Below are 18422 nucleotides of genomic sequence, written 5' to 3'. Positions count from 1 at the left end.
TACTAATTCTTCCAATTCATAAGCAGGGTATATTTTTCCATTTTTTGGTGTCTTCTTCAATTTCTTTCATCATTGTCTTATAGTTCTTTGAGTACAGGTCTCTTACCTCCTTAGGTTTAGTCCTAGGAATTTTATTCTCTTTTTTTTTTTTTTTTTTTTTTAGTTTATCTTTATTTTTGGCAGCATTGGGTCTTTGTTGCTGCATGCAGGCTTTCTCTAGTTGTGGTGAGTGGGGGCTACTATTTGTGGCGGTGTGCGGGCTTCTCATTGTGGTGGCTTCTCTTGTTGCAGAGCACAGGCTCTGCTATACAAAATCAGTTTATGAGCATTGTAGAAAATACAAAAACGTTATACTAACACAACCAAAGATTACCTTAGTGTATATTCTTTTTTTTTTAGCTGCACCATACAAGCATGCAGAACTTCCCTGACCAGGCATTGAACCCACGGCCCCTGCAGTGGAAGCACGGAGTCTTAACCACTGGACCACCAGGGAAGTCCTGTACATCCTTTTGAGATATTTTTCTATGGAAAGATATATAGATATATGCATTTTTACCAAATGGGATTATATACATGTTGCTTTATGACCATCAATTTATTAACCTCTACCTATTCATTTCAATAATTCTTCATCTCATTTAATACCCATATACAAATTTTACCAACCTCAAAATGGTCTTTACAGCTGGTTTATCAAAACCAGGATTTAGGGACTTCCCTGGTGGCACAGTGGTTGGGAATCCACCTGCTAATGCAGGGGACACGGGTTCAATCCCCGGTCTGGGAAGATCCCACATGCCGTGGAGCAACTAAGCCCATGAGCCACAACTATTAAGCCTGCAAGCCACAACTACTGAAGCCCACATGCCTAGAGCCCGTGCTCCACAACAAGAGAAGCCACCGCAATGAGAAGCCTGCGCACTGCAACAAAGAGTAGCCCCCGCTCACCACAACTAGAGAAAGCCCTTCAGCAGCAACGAAGACCCAATACAGCCAATAAATAAATAAATACATACATACATACATTTATGTAAAAACAAACAAACAAACAAACAACAGGATTTAATCCAGAGCCACACATCTGGGTGTTATATCCCATAAGTCTCTTAAACTTGATGAAGAGGAAGCACAGTGCAGATTTTTACTGGTAAGGTAAGGTCTCTGGGAATCCTCCCCCAGTCCTTGAGAGTTTGTTCCTGGAGTACATAATGATGTTTCCACCTACAATTTGAATCATTATATGTCAGGATTGTCATAGATGTTTCTACCAAGCCTGGCAGAATCTCTGACTTGACCCTGAAGTAAATACCAGTTGCATAGGAATGTAGACGTTAAGGAGCAAAATATGACCATTTCAAAGAGAATGTAGGGGAAGAACATGGAGCAAAGAAGTGACCTCTACCTGGTCCTGCAGGAAGAAGGTATTAATATCCTCAGAAGAAAATAGGGTACTAGTGAGGCTACAGGATTTCTCTGTTGGTCGGGGATTTTTCAAGAATTGGTGCTAATAGTTTCAAGAACTCAGAAGAGGAACTTCCCCAGTGGCCTGGTGGTTAAGAACTCACCTTCTAATGCAGGGGTCTTGGGTTCGATCCCTGGTGGGGGAACTAAGATCCCACGTGTCGCAGGGCAAATAAGCCCACGTACAGCAACTACTGAGCCTGTGTGCTCTAGAGCCCAAGTGCCACAGCTAGAGAGAAGCCATGCGCCAGAACGAAGATCCTGCATGCTGCAACTAAGACCCAAGGCAGCCAAATAAATAAATAAATATTTTTTAAAAAAACAACTCAAAAGAAAGACACCAGAAATTCAGAATACAGTAAAACTCATTAACTTTGATGGTTTCCTATAGGAGCTCTTCAAAAGCAATTTGCCAGATTTTAAATTTGTTTTACCAGAGCTCAGGTTTAGATATTATTCAAATCAATCTTGTTTTGTGAGAAAATTTTCACATTTGAATAAAGAAGAGGTAAGACAGAGCAGTATCATGAAAATCCTTCCCAATGCATTGTTGTAGCCTACAGTATGCTTTCACTAATGCCTCAAAATATCCCATTAATAGAATACGTTTGGATAATTAACGCAGACTAGATTGCAAAATGAGAAAAGTAAGCTATAGAATAATATGAATAGTGTGATATGTGTGATAAAAATGGAATGATTTGTTTATACTTGAAAATATTCCAAACACATGACAGACAATTGTCATCTTTGGGATGTGGAGCTAGATAAAGAATGAGAGATCCATTTTTTTTACTCTACGTGTGCCTGTAATTGTTGGATTTAAAAAACATAACATTTTTACCCTATTATGTTTCCTGAAGACCAAAAAACATATGCTAAAAAAGTTATGTAAGTTAGAACACAGACCCTGAAAGAACATTCATTAATAAAGTGTAGTCATTTAGCTTTGTGATCCTTCCAAAGATGAGGATGAGTGGCTTCTGAGGCCATCTCCCACTCACCTCCCCATCTCCCCTAGGAGACTGTCATGAGACAGTTTCTTTAAATAAATAAATAAATAAAAATAAAAAAATAAAGTGTAGTCATTTAAATGGTGGTATCAGGATAGAACAGACTCTAGTGCAACAAAATGATTTTCTTGTAGATTAGAGGTGGACAAAGCAGCAAAGCATAAGAAATTTGAGTTGCAAACCAAAGTGGACATCAAGGAGCTGAAATGGGTTGCTTCCCATAGTTATGAAAACTCTCAATCACTGGACGAACATGACTGGAGTGTAAATACTCTTCTATTGGGGATAGAAGTATTTCTGTTTGGGTAAGTTTAGAATAGATGATCAGTAAATGCTAATGTTCTAAAAGTATTAAAAATCTAAAATATTTCCTTTTATTCCAATTTTGTTTAAGGACAGATGCAGTGGGAATTCGCTGGTGGTCCAGTGGTTAGGACTTGGTGCTTTCACTGCTGAGGGCCTGGGTTCAATCCCTGGCTGGGGAACTAAGATCCCGCAAGACATGTCCCCCCACCCCACCAAAAAAAAGACAGATGAAATAAACATTTATCTTCCCAGTCAAGGTCTTATTAGGCCTACTAAATAACTTTAAAAATTATTTTTAATTTTTAATTGTGATGAAATACACATAACATAAAATATGCTATCTTAATTTTTGTTTGTTTTGGATGGAGTTTTAATAAAATGTCAGTTGGCCAGTTACACACACATAAACTTTCACAGTTTGTTTTCAAATGACTGAGGTAGTATACTTTAGCAGAAATTAGAGGCTCCTTTGTAACCTCTGGAGATAACTCTGCAGATGGAAAACCCTATTTATCCACCACCCAAAATTTATCAAATCTATTTTGAACTTATTTTCTAAAACCATGTTTTTATTTAATCCATCTTAACTATTTTTAAGTGTACAGTTCAGTGGCATTAAATCTATTCACATTGTTGTACATCCATCACTACCACCTATTTCCAGAACTTCTTTCATCTTACAAAACTGAAACTCTACCCATTAAACAAAAGCTCCTCATTCCTTTCTGCCCCAGTCCCTGGCAACCATCATTCTACTTTCTGTCTCCATGAATTTGATTATTCTAGGTACTTCATATTAAGTGGACTCATGCAGTATTTGTATTTTTGTGACTGGCTTATTTCACTTAACATAATGTCCTCAAGGTTCATCCATGTTGTAGCATATTGCAGAATTTCCTTCCTTTTCAAGGCTGAGTAATATTCCATTGTATGTATATATCACATTTTGTTTATCCATTCATCTCTTGATGGCCACTTGTGTTGCTTCCACCCCTTGACTAATGTGAATAATGCTCCTGTGAACATGGGTGTACAAATATCTTGACAAGTCCCTGCTTTCAATTCTTTTGTATATTTAGCCAGAAATGGAATTTTTTTTTTTTTTTGAATTGTTGATCATAGGTAACACTGGTCTTAATTTTTTGAGGAATTGCCCTATTCTTTTTCTATAGCAGTCACACCATTTTGCATTCCCAACAGTGCACGAGGGTTCCAATTTCTCCACAACCTCTTCACTACTTGTTATTTTCTGGATTTTCTTAAATAGTAGTCATTCTAATGATTATGAGGTGGTTCTGATAACTTTTTTAAAAAATAAATTTATTTATTTGTTTATTTATTTATGGCTGTGTTAGGTCTTCATTGCTGCATGCAGTCTTTCTCTAGTTGCGGCGAGCGGGGGCTACTCTCCGTTGCGGTGTGTGGGCTTCTCATTGCAGTGGCTTCTCTTGTTGCAGAGCACGGGCTCTAGAGCACAGGCTCAGTAGTTGTGGTGCACAGGCTTAGTTGCTCCACGGCATGTGGGATCTTCCCAGACCAGGGCTCGAACCCGTGTCTCCTGCATTGGCAGGCGGATTCTTATGATAACTTTTTAAAACAAGTTGTTTGGGTGAAGTTATTTCAAAAACTGGTGAATTTGGAAAACGACAATTTTTTCTTGAGAAAAAAGTTGCCATAGTTCTTCTCAACATTTCCCAATTGAGCCAAGAGGTATTTTTCTTCCAAGATGATACCATTTATCTAAGTTTTTGATAGATCACATTTGGATCGCTGTTAGTGGTTAATCGGACCAAGTGTATCCTGTTACATTTTGCAAAACTGCCTATATGTTTCTTATTTCAGAATCACATGACCTAAAAATGATGACTGCAGGAATATAACCAAGAAAAGGGGAAATAAATCAGCTACAGAGAAGGCACTGGGCAAAACTTGTAAAGAGTTATACAGTTCATCTGAACTTTTACTTAAGTACACAGAACTGTAGTTTCTTCATTGGTAAGTTTTAATATTTGACCTCAAAGATCGCAGAAGAGAGAAATGGTGAAAATCCTGAATTTTTTAAAACTCAAATTTCTTTATTTCATAATATGGTGAAAATGGTTAGAATGAGGAAATGAAAAAAAATTTCCTGTGTAACACCACACAACAGTTGGAAGAGGACCAGCACTGATGTATATCAAACATGAATTTGTTTAACCAAAAGTCTTACTTGGGGCTTCCCTGGTGGCGCAGTGGTTGAGAGTCCGCCTGCCAATGCAGGGGACACGGGTTCGAGCCCTGGTCTGGGAAGATCCCACATGCCGCGGAGCAGCTGGGCCCGTGAGCCACAGTTACTGAACCTGCGCGTCTAGAGCCTGTGCTCCGAAACAAGAGAGGCCGCGACAGTGAGAGGCCCGCGCACCGCGATGAAGAGTGGCCCCTGCTTGCCACAACTAGAGAAAGCCCTCGCACAGAAACGAAGACCCAACACAGCCATAAAAAGTAAATAAATAAATAAAAAATAAAAGTCTTACTTGGAAAAGAAAGGAAAACAATTACATAAGAGCTAATTTAATTCTTTTTACCACACTCTTTCCATGTTCATATTTAAGAAATTCAGTGACAAAAGTTATGAGGAAAGAACCCACCTGTTAACAGCAGTGTTCTGTGGTGAAACAGCTTTGGACTTGGTCTCTGAAGAAATAGGCTTGCATATCGAGTTTACCACCTCACTATCTGTGCAATCTTTTATGAGTCACTTAACCCATCTGAGCCTCTGTTTCCTCATCTGTAAACCAGAGATAACATCACAGGACTATGATAAAGATTAAATAAGATGATAGGTATGCTGGCACCTGGCATACAAAAAATATTGGATAAATGTTAACTTCATTCCTTTTTCCATAGTAGGGTCGGAGTTGTCTAGTTATTTTGTAGAGCTTTAATCATGCATACTCGGGCTCTGGATAGTGTTTCTCAAAGAATGACTTGAATCAGAATTTTTCATATTCCCTCCAGAAATATGTTTCTTTCCAATCTCAGTAAAGGGCTCCACCATTCAATGATCCAGTTGTAGAACTTAAATCTACCAATCAGCCTAGAGTTTTTCCCCTTTCTTGCTCCACCAAGTCCACTGGTTCTACCTCCAAAATACATCTCAAATCCAGCCAGTTCTCTCCATCTTCACTCTCACTGCCATATCTCTATTTCCATCTTTTTTTTCCTTTTTTGTTATATTCACTAGTTTAGTTTCTGGATCCCACATAAAAATGATAACATTCAGTATCTTTCTCTGACTTATTTCACTAAACATAATGCCCTCCAAGTCCATCCATGTTGTTGTAAATGGCAAAATTTCCTTCTTTTTTTATGGCTGAGAAGTATTCCATTATATATATATATATATATATATATATATATATACCACGTCTTCTTTACCCATTCATCTGTTGATGGACACTTAGGTTGCTTCTATATCTTGGCTATTGTAAATAGTGCTGCTGTGAACATTGGGATGCATGTATCTTACCAAATTAGTGTTTTTGCTTGGATATATACCAAGGAGTGGAATTGCTGGATCATACTCTATTTTTATTTATTTATTTATTCAATATTTATTTATTTATTTATTTGGTTGCGCCGACATCTTAGTTGCGGCAGGCGGGCTCCTAAGTTGTGGCTCATGGGCTCCTTAGTTGTGGCATGTGAACTCTTAGTTGCGACATGCATGTGGGATCTAGTTCCCTGACCAGGGATTGAACCCAGGCCCCCTGCATTGGGAGCACAGAGTCTTATCCACTACACCCCCCAGGGAAGTCCCAATCAGACTCTATTTTTAGTTTTTTGAGGAACCTCCATACTAATTTCCACAGTGGCTGCACCAATTTACATTCCCACCAACCATGTAATACAAGGCTTCCCTTTTCTCCACAACCTCATCATCATTTGTTATTTGTGGTTCTACTTCCATCTTGTCCTTTTCCCATCTATTCCTACTCAGCAGCAAGAATAATCTTTAAACATATACATCCCTCCTCTGCTTAAAATACTTAATGGTTCCTCATTGCCCTTGGAACAAAATGCAAATTCTTTACCATGGCCTGCCCAGAAAGCCCTACACCATCTGATTCCTGCCTAGCTCTCCAGCCTTATGGTGCGTCTCCAGTTTACTTTGCTCCAAGCACACTGGTTTCCTTTCTACTCTTTGAAAACACCAAGCACTCTCCCACCTTTTGCACTTGTGGTTTCTTCTGCCTCAAATGCCCTTCCCTCAGGTTTTATCTCATGTTTCAGGCTGAAATGCCACCTCCACAGAGAGGCCCTCCCTGGTCACTGAATCTAAAGTTACCACCTGCTCCCTTAATCCTCTATCACATCATTATTAGCCATGATTAAGTTGCTTCCTTGTGTGTCTTCTCTCAAAGGCAGGAACTGTGTCTTGTTACCTTTGTACCCATAATATCTTACCTGGTGCCAGACACATGGGGCACTTAAAGAGTTGTTGAATGAATGAATAACTAAGCGAATTAATGAAAAGAAAAGGGGCAAAGGCTTGAAAATCTGCATTTTGTCTAGCTTCCCCAGTGAATCTGTCACGGAATAAATAGGAAGCAGATGCATACTCAGATTAGACTAGTTTGAGTATTATTTAATAAGACATAATCTACAACGGTATGAGAAAATCGCAAGGATAATAAAATGTCCAAGGACTAGTAATAGTGCTCTTACCACCCATAGAATGGAGAAAGTTTGGGAGCTGTTACTGGAACCTGGAAGGAGAGCGTCCTGGAGACAGAGCCACCTTGAAATAAGCTTGCCCTTCAGTTAAAGGACTCAGTCAGCCCAAACTGAGTTTATAGAAAGGAACCTGAGAAAAGCAGTACCATTCTCTCTCTCTTCTCTCTGTCTCAACTCATACTAGGGCTCCCCACTGGCCAAACTGGAAGGAGATTCTGACTGGGGTTAAGGATCAGATAGCATTTTACCTGTAAGGTTTTATTTCTTCTGTTAGAAAAAACTAAAGCATATAAAATAAAATATAATGTCAATTCTGGGTGTTAGATTCACAAATGTTTAATATTAGTTTTTGTTTTTATCTGAGATTTCTGAACTTCTCAGAAAAGTGGTGGTAGTTTTCCATTTACTTCCATGTTTAACAGTTTCGGTCAGTGATGGAATATCAACCATTGATTCCCATCTCCACGGTGCTGTCAACATTGTTTAAGTAACACTACTATATATAAAACAGATAACTAATAAGGATCTACTGTATAGCACAGGGAACTCTTCTCAATAATCTGTAATGACCTATATGGGAAAAGGATCTAAAAAAGAGTGCATATATGTATATGTATAACTGATTCACTTTGTTGTACAGCAGAAACTAACACGACATTTTAAATCAACTATACTCCAATTAAAAAAAAATTGTCATGTCAGAGAACAGTACATACATTTGACATGTGGGAATTTTCTCTTCTGCAGCTTTTATTTGGAAATTTTACTTTTTATAGGATCACATTATGACGTCCCCTTCTACCTGGTTTTTGATATTTCTCTCAGCACTGAATAGTGAATTGAAGACAAGTTAGAAAAATCAGAGTGAGTGTAAAAGTTAAGAAGACCCAATCACACCAATTCTAGCTGGGTGACCTTATAAACTCCCCCAATTTTAGTTTCATCTAAAAAACGGGGATGTGATAATATCAACTACTCTACCAGGTTTTTGTGAGAAACACGTGAGAATGTATGTAAAAGTGAATAAAATCGAAATAGCTATATAAATGTAACATATTACCATTATTCAGCAATACCAAAACTTTTGAACCCACTGATACTTGAAGCTTAATTTGAATTTAAACGTTTGAAAAGGCGTTTGGGTTTTTTTTTTTTTTTTCTCCTTCTCTAACAACCTATGGGCTTGTTTGGTATCATCTGTCTATGTAAATCTCCAAGTAGGTATCCTAGGGAAACTAAGAAATACACAGCGGCTCCTCTCTGACAATTCCAGGCCACACTAGATTTCCTATTTTAGCCCCTCCATGGTCAGCTACAAGTGCTTCCTGCTCCAGCTGTCTCAGATTTCGTCAATTTACCCGTCCTATCTCCACCTCCTCCCACAGGTAACCAATCTCCAGCTCTTCCACTTTGACCCCCCCACCCCCCCCCCCTGTTATGGACTGAATTGTGTCCCCCCTCCAAGTTCCTATGTTGAAACTCTAAACCTCAGTGTGGCTGCATTTGGAATTAGGACCTTTAAGGAAGTAATTAAGATTAAATGAGGTCATAAGACTAGGGCCCTAATCTGATAGGACTGATGCCTTATAGGAGAAAGAGACACCAGAGACCTCTCTGTGTGCATATAGAGAAAAGGCCATGTGGGGATATAGCAAGAAAGAGCCATCTGCAAGCCAGGAAGAAAGGTCTTACCAGACACCACCCCTCCTGGTACCTTGATCTTGGACTTCTGGCCTCCAGAACTGAGAAAATTAATTTCTGTCATTTAAGCCTCCCAATCTGTGGTATTTTGCTATGGCAGCCCAAGCAGACTAATACACTAACTTTAGTTCTTCTATTTTCTTTCAAGTGCAAAAACATGCCAGTGTTGTACACTCTCAGTCTACCCTGGAGTATAAGAAAGAAAGATACCTCTTCTTCCTCCTCTCTCAGCTCTCGATTACCTACTGACTAGGCCATACATACCAAGGAGGGCAAGAATTGTTCTGTATGGTTTGCATACATCTGTAACCCAAGCACCTGGCTTGGCAGGCATTCATAAATATTTGTTGGATAAATTGCAACCTATTCAGTCTTGAAAGGGATCTTTGCCCACATTCTTCTCTCTCCAATATTTCCAGTCTCTCTCCACTAGCTCCTTCACATTTTCACACATTTATAAGCCTCCCCATTTAGGACACAACTCACTTGATACTGCTGCCTTTTCAAATGTCTTGGTTCTCCAGTTTCTTTGAATAAGTGGCTGATTTTTACTAGCCTCATTTAGTACCATTCAGTCCTCTTCCCCCTCGCAGTCTGGTATCAATTCCATCAACTATAGGGGTAAATAAACCCCAGTTAAGGAGGCCTCCTTTTAAACCAGATGCAGTCATCCTTTCCAGCCCTTGCCTTCCTTGACCTCAATGTCCTATTAGGGACACTGCTGATAACCACTTTCTTAAACTCTCTTCTTTCATGCGGTTGAGGACACTCTACTTCCCTCCTTCTCAGGCCACACCTTCTCTGTTTCCTTTGAGCGTATTCTAAGGCTCAACTCTCTGCTCACTCTTTTCCCCCACTCACTTTTTTCAAGAGTTCTTTTACTCTCCTAATTCAAATTATCAACACGTTTGACTCTTGATAAATCACAGCTGAATTGATTTCATTTTAAATGCAGAATCTCAAGCCTCGAATTAGCACTCAGCACATCCCAAGAACCCCACTATGTTTCTCTAACAGGAACACATTCCCACTTCCCAAGGTGACTATGACAGAAAGGCTCCTGTTTCCTCAAAACTTTTGCACCCCTTTCTCCATTCCCAGTTTTAGCAAAGACCTTGTCTCACCTGTCATCGAGAAATTAGAAACCATTGGATGAAAACTCTAATCTTCCCACCAACAAAGAACAAAGCCCTGCTTTTATTTGTACCTTGATTTTTTTCATTTACAATGGAGGAAGTGTCCTTCCCATGAATAGCTAAGCTCTTCACTAGTCACATCCCGCTCCTCTTTTTTTTTAATTTTTATTTTTTGGCCACCCCCGGCGGCCTGTGGGATCCTAGTCCCCCAACCAGGGATCGAACCTGCGCCCCCTGTTTTGGAAGTGCCGAGTCTTAACCACTGGACCACCAGGAAAGTCCCGCCTCTTCTTTTTATTCTTAGTACCCACCAAGCTCTTTCCTGCCTCAGGGCCTTTGCATAAGCTCTTCCATCTGCTTAGAGCGCTCTTCCTCCTATTCTTTGATTAGTTCATTCCTCTTGCTTTAGATCTCAGTATAAATGCCACCTCCTCAAAGAGGCCTACCTTGACCATTTTACCTAGAATAAGCTTGACTTTGTTCTTCCTTATCTCAGTCCCTTGTTTATGTCCATAATATTTGCTTCAACTTGAAATGAACGTTTGTCCACTGTTTTTGTTTGTATTCTCAAAGTGAATGTAAGATCCATGAGTCTATATATGATGTCTATCTGGCTTACCATTATACCTCCAGCTCTAATAAGTGACTGACCTACAGGAGGTGCTCAATAAATACCCACTGCATAAATATGTGATCATATTGATTTCCTACTTCCTCCAGAGAGGGAATTCAGTGATTGGAGGATAGGAATGGGAAAGAGAAATTTCACCATATACCCTTTTGTACTCTATGTGAGTATATTACCTATTCAAAATAAATTACATTAAATTTAGAAAAAAGAAGGCAGTTGTATTGTTCCAGTCTACAGATGATGGTAGCTTGTACTAGGATGGTGGCAGTGGGGTTGAAAAGAAATATCAATAAATAGATTTGATATCTAGGATTTCATGACTGGGTATAAGGGGGTGAGGTATACATAAGAATGCCCATCACAGCATTATTTATAATAATGAATAATTGGAAACAAATTTCCAATGGCAGGGAAATGGTTCAGTAAACCCTGGCACATCTACTCGGTTAAATAGCATTCTACCTTTTTAAAAGAATTTATAACATGGGAAACTGTTCATGTAATATTAAGTGGAAAAAACCCCAAAATGTAAAAGTACATATAACAGTGTAATGATTACCATGTAGAAACCCCAAAAACTATGCACTGTAAAAAGATAGAAGAAAATAGAGCAAAAAATTAATAAAAAGTAAATGTCTTTGAGTTGTGGAGTTATGAATTTTTAAAAATAAATTTATTTATTTTATTTATTTATTTTTGGCTGCATTGGGTCTTTGTTGCTGCACACAGGCTTTCTCTAGTTGCGGCGAGCGGGAGCTACTCCAGTTGCGGTGTGCAGGCTTCTTGTTGCAGTGGCTTCTCTTGTTGCGGAGCACGGGCTCTAGGCGCACGGGCTTCAGTAGTTGTGGCATGCAAGCTCGGTAGTTGTGGCTCGTGGGCTCTAGAGCGCAGGCTCAGTAGTTGTGGCGCACGGGCTTAGTTGCTCTGTGGCAGGTGGGATCTTCCCAGACCAGGGCTCAAACCCGTGTCCCCTGCATTGGCAGGTGGATTCTTAACCACTGCACCACCAGGGAAGTGCCTGGAATTATGAACTTTTTAAAAAGGTCCAGATAATTTCTGGATCATATCCAAAGCAAAGCCATAATCCCTCTTTCCTGATTTGTTGGAAAGAAGTGGTTAAGCAGAAAAGCTGGATTCTTTGGTCAACTCCAAGTTGGCAGTTAAAGGTTTCTCATCTCAAGAATTTGGAGAAAAGTCACCTGCTAAGGCCCTGGACATCTAACAAATCTGTGGTAGCTAGAAAGGCTTTTATTTTTAAATTCTTTTAAAAATAATTGATCTCGGGCTTCCCTGGTGGCACAGTGGTTGAGAATCTGCCTGCCAATGCAGGGGACACGGGTTCAAGCCCTGGTCTGGGAAGATCCCACATGCCGCGGAGCAACTGCGCCCATGAGCCACAATTACTGAGCCTGCGCGTCTGGAGCCTGTGCTCCGCAAGAAGAGAGGCCGCGACAGTGAGAGGCCCGCGCACCGCGATGAAGAGTGGCCCCCGCTTGCCACAACTAGAGAAAGCCCTCGCACAGAAAACGAAGACCCAACACAGCCAAAAATAAATAAAATAAATTAAAAAAAAATAATAATTGATCTCTATTAATTGTAGAAAAATTAGAAAACATAGACAAGTAAAAATAAGTCACTCATAATTCCATCATCATAAAAACCACAACTAACACTTTGGTAGCTATCATTCACTTTTTTTTTTTTTTAAAGTTTATGTTAGCTTTTATTGGGATTTCTGTTTACAAGGGTGGACAATCACTAAACCTCATTAGATTCAAAAATAGAACTTTTTTTTTTAATTTTTAATTTTATTTTTATTTTTATTTTATTTATTTTTATGGCTGTGTTGGGTCTTCGTTTTCTGTGCGAGGGCTTTCTCTAGTTGTGGCGAGCGGGGGCCACTCTTCATCGCGGTGCGCGGGCCTCTCACTATCGCGGCCTCTCTTGTTGCGGAGCACAGGCTCCAGACGCGCAGGCTCAGTAGTTGTGGCTCACGGGCCTAGTTGCTCCGCGGCATGTGGGATCTTCCCAGACCAGGGCACGAACCCATGTCCCCTGCATTGGCAGGCAGACTCTCAACCACTGCGCCACCAGGGAAGCCCTCATTCACTTTTTAAATGAATATATATAAATATTTTTTGATTATAGAGTATATGGTCTTATGGCTTAGTCTTTTTACTTAATAATATCTCACATCAGTACACACAGAACATTAATATTTTAATAATATCATTATTTGGATTTATCATAATTTATGTAACCAGTTCCTTCATGTTGCATACTTAGATTATTTCTAACTTTTCCCTATGCATATGTACCTTTGGGTACTTGTCCTGCTATTTTCTTAGGATATTATTCCTAGCACTGGAATTTTGGAGTGAAAGGATATATTTAAAGATACTGTCAAATTAATCCTCAAAGTGTTCTGCCAATTTATATTCCCACCAACAGTTCATGAGTGCCTGTTTCCCCATGCCTCTCACCAATGCTTTCACTCTTGCCCTTCTAAGAGTTAGAAATTGGTATCTCACTCAACGTTGTTTTCATTTATAGGTCTTTGATTACTAGCGAGGTGAAACATTTTTTGATTGTTGACTTTTTATATATGTGGATTACCTGTTCATATCCCCAACTCATTGTTCTTGAAAAGTTTTTGACCAGAAAGGACCATAAACCCTTGAGGAACTGACTGAATGAAAAAGGATTAGAGTGAGTTAGGAAGGAAGGAAGAAAGAGAGGTTCTACTCAAGGCTGAAGGGTGAAAAGATCTTAGATCAAAGATTACAGAAGCAAAGAAAAAATTTTTTTGCAGAAAACTCCTTTTTCAAGTCAAACTTTATGTGGAACTCACATATGAAACAGAAAAAAGTGAAGCAGCTCTTGTCAACTGGGAAGGCGTAACACCCAGCTATACCTGCTCAGCCCCCTCTTAGCATAACCATCCCAACTCACCCAGCAGAAGCTGCCTAGGCCCCGTCTTGGGGCTTCAAGGAACTAAAATTTAAAACTAGTGGGCAAACAAGACCAATGTATTTGTATTATTTTCATAAGCAATGAGTTAAAATTATGCCTTTTTTTAATAGACTTCTCTACTTTTGAAAGAAGAGGGCATAAATGAATGGGGAAAAATGTTATCATTCAGTCTCACTGTGGTATGAAGTGGTGGCATTTCTGGTGGCATAGCAACCTATTCAAATTGCAAGTAGAATACTGAGAAGGAACTAATATCACCTTTAAAGTCCTAGCTTCGGGACTTCCCTGGTGGCTCAGTGGTTAAGAATCCGCCTGCCAAGGCAGGGAACATGGGTTTGATCCCTGGTCCGGGAAGATCCCACATGCCACAGAGCAACTAAGCCCGTGTGCCACAACTACTGAGCCTGAGCTCTAGAGCCCGTGCTCCGCAACGGGAGAAGCCACCACAATGAAAAGCCCGCACACCACAACGAAGAGTAGCCCCTGCTCAACACAACTAGAGAAAGCCCACACGCAGCAAAGAAGACCCAATGCAACCAAAAATAAAATAAATAAATAAAAATAAAAAAATAAATTAAAAACATAAACATTAAAAAGTAAATAAAATAAAAATAAAAACAGCTGAAATTTATGCTAAAAAATAAAAAATAAAGTGCTAGCTTTGCAATACCTATAAAGTACACAAAACTCTTAAATCTATTCTTCCAGACCTATCCTTTCATCCTAGGGCTAATATACCTAAACTTGAACACCTTTCTGTCATTTCAAAGAGTACCCATATACATTATTTTTACCACCAAACCGGACACCTCTCCAAGTTCCCCATTTTCCTGCAGCTTTGGAGTTAGTAGTGAACTTTCTCTTCTCCTTTTAAGCTCATCTAGTCACCAACTCTTATTAATTCTTCCCTTACAGAGATGCTTAGATTCATTGTTTCCCTACTTACATTGCCACTGCTATCATCTGGACACTTATTACTTCATTCCTGGATTGCTGCAAGAGTTTCCATCTTGTAGACTATTGCCAAATTAAATTTTATGCAATCTAATGTTAATTGGATCTGTATAGCCTTCTGACCTGGTTTCTGGACTATTCTCTGGTCTAGGCTTATATCTTTATTTCAGCTTATAGGATGATCCAACTTTCCAAACAATAGTTTGTCAGTGTTATACAAAAAAGGCAGAAAAAGCTAAACATCACTAATGGCTTTATGAATTATTTTGGTATGCTCCAGCATTCTGATCTCTTTGACCTTTGATCTGACCACTTTGGTCCTGATCTTGTTTTGGTGCCTGGTCTCTGACTGCTATTTACATTTTCCCTTTGGTACTGAAATGATTATGTTATATTATTGTCTGGCAGTTTCAGTTCTTGTTTTTAACGTCTCAAGTTTAGCCACCTACTTGACACATGACTTTTGACTCAGAACAAACTCTTCACCCTGGCATTCATGGCTTTCCTTAATTGGAAAGGAAATTTTTTTTAATCTATGGCAGATTCTTTCTTGATATTTTTTTTTTTAACCTTTTCAGGCCCACCATGTTGCACAACTCTAAGCAGACTCGTTCACATTGTATTTTGTATCAGTGATTTCCCGTACTAGAACATACGATGATTGATGTTTTATGTTCTCTTTTCCTACCCCACTGCAGCCATTCTTTCACCACAGTTGCGCTACTAGATGCCCACCTGTAGCCAGGGCCACACCCCAATTTCTAGAACAAGTCCTGGCCAGAAATGAGAGGTTGAACAGCTCTGGGACTCAGTGTCAACTTACTACTCTAATTAGTCCAGCGTTATCACTCTGTTCTTCGGTTCTATTAAATGAGCTTCTTTCCAAGATCTGGGTCCCAGTTCTTGTAACTTGTGTCCTGTTTTGCCTTGGTAACATGCCTCGGACCCTAGTCCTACAGAGAAACTCTTACTACTTCCAGTTAAAATTCCCAAATTCCGGCAGGACTTCCCGGGTGGTCCAGTGGTTATGACTCCACGCTCCCAATTCAGGGGACACAGTTTCAATCCCTGGCTGGGGAAGATCCCACATGCCATGCGATGCGGCCAAAAAAAAAAAATGATAGTAAGAAAATAAAATTCCCTCATGCCAATTGCCTACTGAAATACCTACCTGTCAACTGCTGTCCACTGCCATGTATTTAGGATTCTACTGGCATGCTGGACTATAGGTCTATCAAATCTTTTTTTTTTTTTTTTTTAGGCCATGCCTCATGGCTTGTGGGGATCATAGTTCCCCACCCAGGGACTGAACCCGTGCCCCCTGCATTTTAGGAGTGCAGAGTCTTAACAACTGGACCACCAGGGAAGTCCTTGGGTCTGTCAAATCTAGTGCTACTCTCATCCCAGGCAAAGGGTCTAATCCCATCTTTTGACCACTTCTCTAGCCTTCCCTACCACACAATGCCTAGCAATATCTCTCTCAAAATGAAAGGGTATCTAACCTCTTTTAAAATGTGATGCTCCAATCAGAAAAGCAATATTCAGATGTTATCTGATAACTCTTTTGTTATAGATACTATACTTCTATTAAATGAATTGAAGTCACCTTGACTATAAAATCATCAAACTTTTAAAACATGACTTTCTAAACATCTTTACCATGCTGGGTACTTTATCTTCTACTGATTGACACAAAATATATGCTGGCCCTATAATATGAACTGCATCATAACTGAATCATAACAAAGCAAAATTTGGAAAGGGGAAATTGCAAAAAGGATTATATCAAAGATGATCAAAAAGATCTCTGGCAACTATAATCATAAATTACTATAAGCGAAAGTGAAAATGATGGATTTAATGGATTACCTGCCCAAGTTATTTACTCAAATACCAAGAGGCAATTTCTTTACCATAGAAGTGTTTCTATGTTTTATTTTCCTTACACTAGAGAGAAGTCTCAGGTGTATTGAGTTACACTATCAATTTACCATCTCATTAAATTCTGAAAAAAAATTATAAAGCATATTTGGAATTAGGACTGCAAAACAAAATCACCACCAATGAAGAACCCTTATTTTGTTTTTGAAAATTTTATTTCAGTTTAAACAAAAAAAAAATGTCATTTATGTCATCCAGGGATAGGTGGGAGAGTATGATCATCCTTTGTAGCTGTTAGCTGGCAAACTTCAAATGTTCCAGATTATATTTACCTCCCAGAGAGGTAACGAAAATAAGTCAAAAAGATTAGAAACAGATTTACATGAAGTCACATCAGAAAATCTGAGAAAGTGATGCCTAATGCTTTGGGAAATTCTGTTTCCACTAATATTCAGAAGAATAAATTCTTAAAGATCAGGAGGAGGTGGTTTATACTATAAGTTTTAGACACAGTGATATGCACTTTCATCAGTTTCATATGATTATTAGGATTCAAGATGTTATTTAACATCTAGATGTAGGTCCAGACAGTTAGTCGTTGCCAACAATGGAAAATGTACATTTCTTTAGAGGAAACAAAAATGTGACTATTTGCATCTTGTCTTAATTTACAATTAAGTCCAATTTTAATGTTTACAAAAAAAAAAAAAGACACAGTAGCATTGTTACATACCTGAAAAAGATTCCAAATAGAATGTCCCTATTGACAACAGCAACCAAAAAATTCGAATTTAGTCTACAGATTTTATTTCTGATCATGTAATAAACTTTCAGTAATTTCTTGGAGTCTGCTTTCTGCTAACAATGTTCAACTTGTCAGATAAGTACATCACTGATTTCCGAGCTCTCCTTTCACTGTATTTTTCCCCTTTAACTAAGATGTACCTAGAAATAAGAAGACAACTGGGATAGCTGTAATGGCCTTCAATAATTCTGTTTTACTAATTAGTTGATCTTATTCCAGTGAAGGCTAATGTCAAATTTATCCAATAGTCTTTGATTTCAGAATGACTTATAATAGTAGAATACTGCATCATATACAGAAATCTTGATCGATCATCTACTTACATCTCATAACCAGTTTTCTTTCTAAACAAACTATTTACAAATGTAAAATATGCAATATTGTTTAAAATAGATATACAATATATAGTTTCTACATTCTCAGACAGGCTTAAAAATGAGGTAATAAACACTTAACTGATTAAACCTTTTACCATTCCAGAAATGGCTTAGGGAAATAATAACAATTTTTTTTCTTAGGTCTTTTCATGTTTTCTTTGAATGCTTCTGAGTACCTCCTTTTCTATTCTGAAAAATTATGTAAAAAATCCTTAAGTTTTGTTGGATAGTCTGTCATCACCCCAGTTGCTCCCAAATCAAAAGCTCTTTTGTATTCCTGCTCTTCATTTAATACCCAAACATACACCTGAAAATTAGAAACATGAGAAATATGAGAAGAAATGTTAAAATAGAAAATTGTTTTCATGGTAGCATGTATCCACTACAATCTCAGCACACTTAAAAATAACCTTTTAATAACCTGCAATCTTAAGAAATCATTGAGCCCTTTAAACAAATTCCACT

The 18422-nt window shown here is 38.7% G+C and overlaps 1 protein-coding gene and 1 long non-coding RNA gene across 3 annotated transcripts in view; one reads left to right on the top strand and one right to left on the bottom strand.

Annotated features, from left to right (window-relative positions):
• Positions 1-18422, top strand: part of LOC309618419 — a 93244-nt gene that overhangs the window by 36779 nt on the left and 38043 nt on the right. The gene's annotated exons all lie outside the window — the stretch shown is intronic.
• Positions 12680-18422, bottom strand: part of GDPD1 (glycerophosphodiester phosphodiesterase domain containing 1) — a 50792-nt gene continuing 45049 nt past the window's right edge. The window contains exon 10 of one of the 2 annotated variants that reach the window (XM_082372094.1): positions 12680-18264. In XM_082372094.1, coding sequence (XP_082228220.1) covers positions 18142-18264 — 123 coding nt within the window. In that variant the 3' untranslated portion in view covers positions 12680-18141. The remainder of the gene's footprint in view (positions 18265-18422) is intronic. The other variant, XM_082372095.1, reaches the window with a different exon arrangement.

This window comes from Balaenoptera borealis (assembly GCF_965194805.1).
Source record: "Balaenoptera borealis genome assembly, chromosome: 20".
NCBI lineage: Eukaryota > Metazoa > Chordata > Mammalia > Artiodactyla > Balaenopteridae > Balaenoptera > Balaenoptera borealis.
This window is presented reverse-complemented; position numbering and strand designations above follow the sequence as displayed.